Below are 9,107 nucleotides of genomic sequence, written 5' to 3' on the forward strand. Positions count from 1 at the left end.
CAGAGAGGACGGATATGCGGGTTCGAAAACTTCTCCAGCCTGTTAACGAAGGAGAGCGAGCCTCGAAGGGGGTGACCGAAAATGATCTGTGCTGGTGAGAGGTTGCAGTCTGGGTCGGGTGTGTTACGCAACTGTATCATCGCGCGCAAGAAGCGATCCTGGTCGAGACTGCCCGCCGGGCCACTGTTGGACATCAGAAGCCGCTTCGCAGTCTTAACAGCGACCTCCGCTCTCCCGTTAGACTGTGGGAAACTGACGGAGGACACACGATGCCTGATCTGCCATAGGCGGAAGAAGTCCTGAGTGTGGCTTGCCATAAATTCCGGGCCGCCATCGCTTGAAAGCTCCTCAGGCACCCCAAAGGTCCGGAAGAATGAGCGGAGGTGGCGAACAAGGCCAGCTGCGCCTCCAGCATCAGTCCCGGCCGCAGCGCCCAGGACCTCCACCCAGCCTGAGAGCCGATCCCCGACGACCAGGTAGTGGCGGCCCCCGTAATCAAAGAAGTCAGCAAACACTGCCTCGAACGGGGTGGACGGTGGCGGAGATGACAGAGGGGGCGTAGCTGCCTGTGATGGAGCATTGCGGTTGCAGTCCGCGCACCCGGTCCTGACAGTGCGGATATCCCCAGACATCCCAGGCCAGTAGACTATGGCCCGGGCGTGCTGCTCCATCGCCGAAACCCCCTGGTGGGCAGCATGAAGGTGTCGAAGGACTCTCCCGCGGAGGGATAGGGGAATCACGACGCGATCCTGATACAGCAAGACCCCGTCCTGCGCATAGATGGAGTCACAGACCGGCGACAAACTCACCACGGCAGGGTCATGCGCGTCCACTCCGTCCCCGTGCTCAATCATGTCCAGCAGGCGGCCGAGGCATGCGTCAGCCGCTGTCTCTTGCGCGAGGAGGGGCCAGGAGACGGCGCCGAGCTCCTGAGCATCGACGCAGATGGAAGCCATGAGTGCCAACTCGACAGTGTCAGGCACGCCTGGCGGTTCCAGGGAGAGGCCGCTAGCCGAGCCCGAGGGGGAAGGGTGCCTTGAGGCAGCGTCAGCGGCATGGTTGCTCACGCCAGGGAGGTAAACAATCTCGAAACGCCATGGGAGGGTACGCTGTTTGAGCCTGAACAAGCGTGAGTTTGTGATCTCGTCGAGTGTGCGGTCCCCGAAGATCTTCACCAGGGGCTTGTGGTCGGTGACCACGACGAGATCGTCGCATCCCTGCGTGAAGTATCGTGCCTGCTCCAGACCCCAGGCCACGGCCAGGGCCTCCCCTTCGATAGCCGCATAACGCTGCTCCGCGGAGGACAGGAAGCGAGACCCAGCGAGTGTGATTCTCCAACCTCCCGGGCAGCAGTCCGGCACGCCCGAGGCACAGCTGCAATGCTGTTGGAGAAGGAAGTAGCCAATGCCTCGCCTGGACCAGTCGGGGCGGAGGCAGGTGCGCTTCTGCATGTCATAGATCTCTACACCTTCGCGAATGGCCCCAATTATGGCATGCTTAGACGCCTGGAAGGCCTCCTCCAGCTCGGTTGACCATGCGAACTTGCAGCGTGGGCTGAGGAAGGGCTTGAAAGGAGCCATAGTATCGCGCAACTGGGCGTAGTTAGTCACTTGATTTACAAGGCCGAACCAGCTTCTGATATCTGTCGTGGAGACCGGGCTGGGGAAGTCCCGGATGGCGTCCAGGTATTTGGGAAGTGGCTCGATGGTAGCGTCCGACACCCTGAAGCCAGCGAAGTCCACGCTCCTCTGCGCAAACTGAAACTTGCCCGGGTTCAACACGACGCCTGACCGCCCGACACGTGTCAGGAAATCGATGGTCCTCCACCAGTGCTGCTCCAAGTCGGTGTCGTAGTGGACCGTGTCATCCACACACCGTTCCTTGCGTTCAAAGTCTGAGAGGATAGCGTCAAAACGGCGGTTGTAGCCATCACCCGACGAGAGGAAACCCTGTGGTGCCCTGGTGTAACGCCACCGGCCAAAGGGAGTGATGAACGTTGTCAGATGACGGTCAGACTCGCGCAGTGGCACACTGTGATAACCATTCCAAGCGTCCGTGACTGTCTTCCAGGTGCCCTTCGGGACACGACGTGCGAGGTGGAATGGGGACTCAGTGGCGAACGTCTCACGCTGGCAGAACTTATTGAGAGGGGAAAGGTCCACGGTCCTGCGGGGGGACCCGTCGTGCTTCCGGGTAACCACCATCCGGTGGCACCATGTAACCGGTTCGCCGTACGGCACACGCTCGATGACACCAAGGGCCTCGTCCCGGAGAAGGTCGTCGTGGACCTTCTGCTGCCAGTGGAGAGGCACACCGGCTGCGGTGTGGCACGCTTTCGGCGCGGCAGCAGGGTCCACATGCATCTCGACGGGCGGCCCCTCCATGCACGGCAATGCCCGATGGGGGCACGTGTTAAATGTAGATGAGGCATACCTCTCAATCAACCACCCCTTCATCCGGCTATTGTTCTCAGGCTCGCAAGAGAATGGCAGCGCCGCGGGGCGTGACGGAGGGACTGCACGCTGTGGACACGAGCACCCGGCGTCATGGGGGTCGCTCGGGCCGTCGCAGCCGCCGTTGGCGGACCTCAATGCATTCACAGACAAGGGCCGACCCGGCGAAGAAGGGGGGGCAGGATCGTGCGTGTCCCTGGGTCGCCCCTCACCACCTGTTGGGAAGTCCTTAGGCAGGAGGCTGAGGTTGAGCAGCGACTCATAGGAGAGGTACATTCCCCGGACCGAGCTGCTCACATACACCATTGAGCGGCAGGACGACACCTCGCCGCCGTTGGAGACCGCCGAGAGTGTAGCAAAGAATGCGCCATCAATGGCTATGGGGGAGCGATTTGCAGCCGAGAGGCTGAGGCTAACAGGGCGCAGGTCGTCACGCGAGAATCCGCAGGACAGGTACTCCTCTAACGACCAAATGTCCGACTGCGCACCTGTGTCTGCGATGGCGGACACCTCCACCATGTTCCCCGAGGGCCGACAGCCGGCGCCGCCCCCCTGACCCACCGGATTGTCAATCGAGACGGAGATCAGTGCCCGGGGGTGTTCCCTCAGCCTGGCCCGCCTCCATTCGCCCTTGGAGAAGATATGGTGCTCGAGTCTGAGAGGTGCCGTTGTGCGGCGCCGACGATGGTTCCCGTAGTGTCGATCTGGGCGCGCCTCAGACTGAATGACCGAGAGCTGGGAGATTGGCTCCGACTCCAGGGCGGCCTGCTGACCGTTAGACGGCGTCCGCAGCCACACCTCGGATCCCATGGTAGCCTGCTGACCGTCAAATGGTGGCAGCCGCCGCTTGCGTCGACGGGCCTTGAAGCAGTCGACACAGAGCTGGTGAGGCCTGATGTTCCATCCGCGAGACCCCTCTGTAAAGACATGGAACGTGTTCTGACACCCTGGGCACACGGCTCGTTTTGCCACATCAGCTGGACTCGGGGCCAAGGAGGGGCTCCGCTGTGGGCTTGGCTGTGGGTCCTTCCTCAAGCGCTGGAATGAGGAGACAGCCGACAGGGCGGATGATGGAAGGGCGTTACGAGCCATCTCCTTGCCCTCGACGAGCGCGACCACATCATTAACGGGCTTCAGAAGAATGTCAGGCGTCCCTAACGCCTCGCGGCGTATGTCCGGGTCGTAGATCCCATTAACAAGGACATCGCGGATGATGTGATCAGTGTAGCTCACACTCTTGCCACACTCGCAGACAGCCACGTAAGAGCACGTCTCCGCCTTCCCACGCACTCTGGCAGTAAAGGCGCGGAATGTCTCATCGCGTTCCTGGCGCAGCTGAAGCAGCTCTGTGCGCAGGACGCATGTGGCGACCGGGACAACGGCCAGCAAGCGCATAGCAGCAAGTAGTTCCTCTAGAGCCCCAGAGGCGACGTCCGGGTCCGCTTTCAACAGGCTGTCTCCAAGTTCGATCCCCGCGCACTGAAACAGCTGGAACGGGGCCTGGGCCGCTCCAATGCCCGACCCCGCCCGGAAGACCTCCCACCGCCGGACGAACACGTTCCACTCCTCCGTTGAGATGCCGGTGTCAACCCTAGGCCGCTCCATCCTCGGGCCTCGGGGAGCTGGGGTCTGAACCGCCGCACCTCGATGGAAATGTCCATGGTTTGTCAGCAAGACGATGGCGAGTGCTTCGGAAACGTCTCTGGTCTCGAAGTCGCAGCCGGGGAAGGGGCATTCCACCTTCATGGTGTTGACATGAAGAAGACTCCTCAATGTCGGTTTATAATATTTATTCAGACAAAGATGTCAACACCCTGTGGGTGGGAATACAGCGTATGAGTAAATACAATTACCAAAACAAGACATACATAACAAGATATAAACAAACATGAACGATTACTGTTAACCACAATCTGATAATAAGATACATATAACTAATAACAGACTTACGTATAACAGGCAAACACGTCCTAAAGAGAGAGGAGAAACAGCGTGTATCCTCGGACCACCTGGCATCCACAATGGCCGCCACACCTTCTCCTAACTCTAACCTCTTAACAGAGAGTACTAACCACATAAACCAATACTATCGCCCCCTAGCGGTCGGGAGTACACTCCACCCTGCAGTCTCTGTCCAACACCACTCCCTCTACACAGCTATTGGGCCACAGAACCAGGAAGTGTTCCCGCCCACAAAGCACTAAATATTTCTAGAGAAACGAAACGTATCACTGATACTCTGTCCTGACGCTGTTCTGTCTAGAAGTGTTTGCAGCAAAAATGGCAGAGGGCATGGACTCCTTCAGTTGTCCGATCTGTCTGGATCTACTGAAGAATCCGGTGGCTATTCCCTGTGGACACAGCTACTGTATGGGCTGTATTAAGGGCTGCTGGGATCAGGATGATCAGAAGGGGGTCTACAGCTGCCCCCTGTGCAAGGAAAGCTTTATTCCAAGGCCTGTTCTGAGGAAAAACACTCTGTTGGCTGAATTAGTGGAGAAACTGAAGAACACAGGAATCCAAGCTGCTCCTCCTGCTCCTCCTGCCCACTGTGATGCTGGACCTGGAGATGTGGCGTGTGATGTCTGCACTGGGAGAAAGCAGAAAGCCCTCAAGTCCTGTCTGGTGTGCATGGCCTCTTACTGTGAGACTCACCTGCAGCCTCACTATGAATCTCCTGCCTTTAAGAAGCACAAGCTGGTCAAAGCCTCCACACAGCTGCAGGAGAAGATCTGCTCCCATCATGACAAACTGCTGGAGGTGTTCTGTCGCACTGATCAGCAGTGTATCTGTTATCTGTGTTCCATGGATGAACACAAAGGCCATGATACAGTCTCAGCTGCAGCAGAAAGGGCTGAGAAACAGGTAAGAACCTCATGTGAAACGTCATGTTAGAAATGAAAGAGAGGAGAGATTGTGACTTTAGAAGCCCTTAGTGTCAGTGGAATGGTTATATTTATATACAGTAGTGAACACACAGTCTATGATAGAAATTCTTTAACAAATCCATACTTTATTGGGCTGGCGTGGAGCTGAAAGTCCATGTCCTTGTCTCTGACACTAAAGTGAATTAATCATTGAAAGAATCATTTGACCAGGATTTTATGATCAGATCATTTTACTGTAATCTCTAAGGATATACAGTATATGGCCCAATATTTAACCTAGTTTAGCAGATTATAACAGTCATCTGAAATGTATAAAGTCCTGCAAAAAAAGTGAAGTAAAACATTGCCTTGATGTACAGTACATGTATTCCATTTGAGCTACAAATTCCATGATAGTATTACGTCATTAAATCATTATTATGAGTATTAATCACAAAAGTAAAATTATTGTTATGTTTTTTTCATTTCAAACTACATCTGCAATTTTCTTATGCATATTATTGGAGATGTGCACCAATGCTGAAAATCAGTATCGATATCAGTTTCATTTCTCATATGAATATATATATACTGTATATGTTATATAATATAATATAATCTGGCATTTATCTCACTATTTGCCCACAGAGGCAGCTGGGGATGAGTCAGCAGAAGGTCCAGCAGAGAGTCCAGGAGAGAGAGAAGGAACTGAAGGAGATCCAACAGGCTGTGGAGTCTCTCACAGTGAGTATTGACCAGAGGAGACACACCATTACTGCTCTCCTCCAGTCAGCCATTCTCCACTTTTTTAAATTTATTTTTAATTTAACTTGTATTTATGCAATCCCACTGTGTGTGTCTGTGTCTGTGTGTGTGTGTGTGTGTGTGTGTGTGTGTGTGTGTGTGTGTGTGTGTATGTCCTAACAGCGCTCTGCACAGGCAGCAGTGGAGGACAGTGAGAGGATCTTTACTGAGCTGATCCGCTCCATTGAGAGAAGGCTCTCTGAGGTTAAGCAGCTGATCAGAGCCCAGCAGAAGGCAGCAGTGAGTCAGGCTGAAGGACTCCTGGAGCGACTGGAGCAGGAGATAGCTGAGCTGAGGAGGAGAGACGCTGAGCTGGGGCAGCTTTCACACACAGAGGACCACATCCATTTCCTCCAGGTAACTACACTGACCTTCCATCTGGAATACTGAAAGGAGCTTACTGTTCAATTATTCATTTATTCTCTCTCTCTTTCTCTCTCTCTCTCTCCCTCCCTCCCTCCCTCCCTCCCTCCCTCCCTCCCTCTCTCTCTCCCTCCTCTCTCTCTCTCTCTCTCTCTCTCTCTCTCCCTCTCTCTCTCTCCCTCCTCTCTCTCTCTCTCTCTCTCTCTCTCTCTCTCCAGAGTTATGTCTCTCTCTCCAGTCCCAGTGTATCTTCAGACGTACCCAGCATCACCATCCATCCTCTTCAGTACTTTGGAGATGTGACTGAGGCTGTGTCTAAGCTGAGAGAGAAACTAGAGGACATCCTTAAGGGGGAGTGGCCTAAGATCTCAACTATAGGTGGGCTAAAACTCTGTCTAGTCCCTTTATACAGGCAACTTTAGAACACAGTCCTAATCATCTCTTTGTATACAGTATAGTAGTGGAGGCTGGTGGAGGTAGAAACTGGAGGATGGGCTCATTGTAATGCATGGAATGTAATGAGTAATGGTAAGCATTTTGATACCATTCCTCATTCCATGCATTACAATGAGCCTGTCCTCCGATTTCTACCTTCTCCAGCCTCCCCTGCAGTACATGTACTGTATGTGTAATATCATCTGATGTGAAAGTTCTCTTTCTCTCTCTGTTAATGTGTATGTGTGTCTGTAGTTGATGCAGTGGATGTATTACTGCCACCAGAGCCCAAGACCAGAGCCCAGTTCTTACGATGTGAGTCTCTTTATTCAGAAATCTCCACTGATACTCTCTACAAACCATGAGATAGAACTAGAGAGCTCTAGGAGAGGGAGAGACTCATCAAAGACAGGTTAGATATCTGACTTCCATTATTTCTCTGATTTGGTTTCTGCTCGTCTCTCTCCCAGATTCCTGTCAGATCACACTGGACCCAAACACAGCATACAGCTGGCTCTCTCTGTCTGAGGGGAACAGGAAGGTGACATTTATGAGACAAAACCAGTCATATCCTGGTCATCCAGAGAGATTCACTGACCAGTTGCAGGTGCTGTGTAGAGAGGGTCTGTCTGGACGCTCTTACTGGGAGGTTGAGAGGAGTGGTAGTCCTGGTGCTGCAGCAGTCTCATATAAAGACATCAGCAGGTCAGGTGATGACAGTATGTTTGGATACAATAACAAGTCCTGGAGGTTATTCTACCATAGTAGTGGTTATACTTTCTATCACAATAGTGTTGAGACTAATGTATCAGGCCCTCAGTCTTCCAGAGTAGGAGTGTACCTGGATCACAGGGCAGGTAGTCTGTCCTTCTACAGCGTCTCCTCTGACACAATGACCCTCCTCCACAGAGTCCAGACCACATTCACTGAGCCCCTCTATCCTGGGATTGGGCCTAATTGGTGTAACTTTGGAGACAGTGTTGAGTTGTGTCACCTGGAGTAGAGGTCTCTGTTAGAGTGGTGCTTTATCATAACCTATTATTCTGTAGAAACATCTTTCTCTGTGATTTAGTCTTCAGAGTTGTATCATTATATCATCATCACATATTCAATATAACGTACTCTGTTCCAGAAATAATATATGTTTAGATTGGTGCCTTGGTTCATATATTTGTTTTGATTCCAACTATTCTGTTGGACATCTGTCGTGGCAGAAGCCTTTTCTGATACTTTGTTTGTTTACGACACTGGAGAGGTGTTGAGGTTCAGAATTCTAATGTCATGATCAGCCACTGAATTATCACATGTTATAGACAACATCAACTATGAAAGGAAATGTTTAGTTGTGTGTAATAGAAGGTGCAATGGCTGTTGTTAGTAAGCTGTTGAACACTTCATGGCTGTATAAAACCCAGTTCTACACCAGCAGAGAAATGGTTGTAACCCTCAAATGTAACCTCACACATTCAAACGGCTGTTTTTACATGAATTTGAATGATTGTAGAATGCCTCTGCGTTTTGAATCTTTTTTTGTACTGTCAAAATATTTTCTGCCCACATAAAAACGATTTCTATCTTTATGATCAGTGTGGTTTATTCCTTAAGTTTCATTAGTTTAGTGCGACCATGTGTGGAATGGATGTTGTATAATTATGTCCATCACCATTGTAGGACAAAGTGCAACGGAATCTCTTCCTGACGATGTGAATGGAAGCTGGACCACTGCATTTATTTAGGAGCGACTACGGAGACACGCTGAACCTGAAAACCATTAATCTCAGCCCTGACTTAACCGAACCGTAACCACTTTTTACCCAAATCGGAAATCCAACTTGGGTTGCAGACCCAGCCTGCAGTCCAGAGTACAGAGAGGCATCCCTGAGCTGCGCTGACGAACTGCTCCCTGCTCTACTCTGTAGTAAGCTATGAGGTAGCTGTATAACTGCGCCATCTAGTGGCTACAGATGGTAATCTGGTGTAGTGCTGAGGCACAAATGTGTACATTTCAAGCCTGCAAACTGCGACACTTTAAATGAATGTGCAATAACACTATGTGCAATATGACAACCCTAGGGTACATAAGGTTGCAGAGAATAGGAAATGTTAGAATAGGTATAGCATAGCATAGAGTACAGCAATAGGTTAGAATAGGTATAGCATAGAGTACAGCACAGTGTTTTATTTG

General features: G+C 51.9%; 1 protein-coding gene across 1 annotated transcript; it reads left to right on the plus strand.

Annotated features, from left to right (window-relative positions):
* Nucleotides 1–4,733: 4,733 nt before the first annotated feature.
* LOC308174092 (tripartite motif-containing protein 16-like) lies at nt 4,734–8,373 on the plus strand (the record flags this gene model as incomplete). Its single annotated transcript, XM_080549146.1, has 6 exons — nt 4,734–5,318; nt 5,969–6,064; nt 6,248–6,481; nt 6,706–6,865; nt 7,178–7,237; nt 7,393–8,373. 6 exons carry the CDS (start codon nt 4,734–4,736, stop codon nt 7,923–7,925), a joined length of 1,668 nt encoding a protein of 555 aa, XP_080405272.1. The 3' UTR covers nt 7,926–8,373.
* Nucleotides 8,374–9,107: the final 734 nt, after the last annotated feature.

The sequence above is a fragment of the Nansenia antarctica genome (assembly GCF_963989245.1).
Source record: "Nansenia antarctica genome assembly, chromosome: 19".
Taxonomy (NCBI): domain Eukaryota; kingdom Metazoa; phylum Chordata; class Actinopteri; order Argentiniformes; family Microstomatidae; genus Nansenia; species Nansenia antarctica.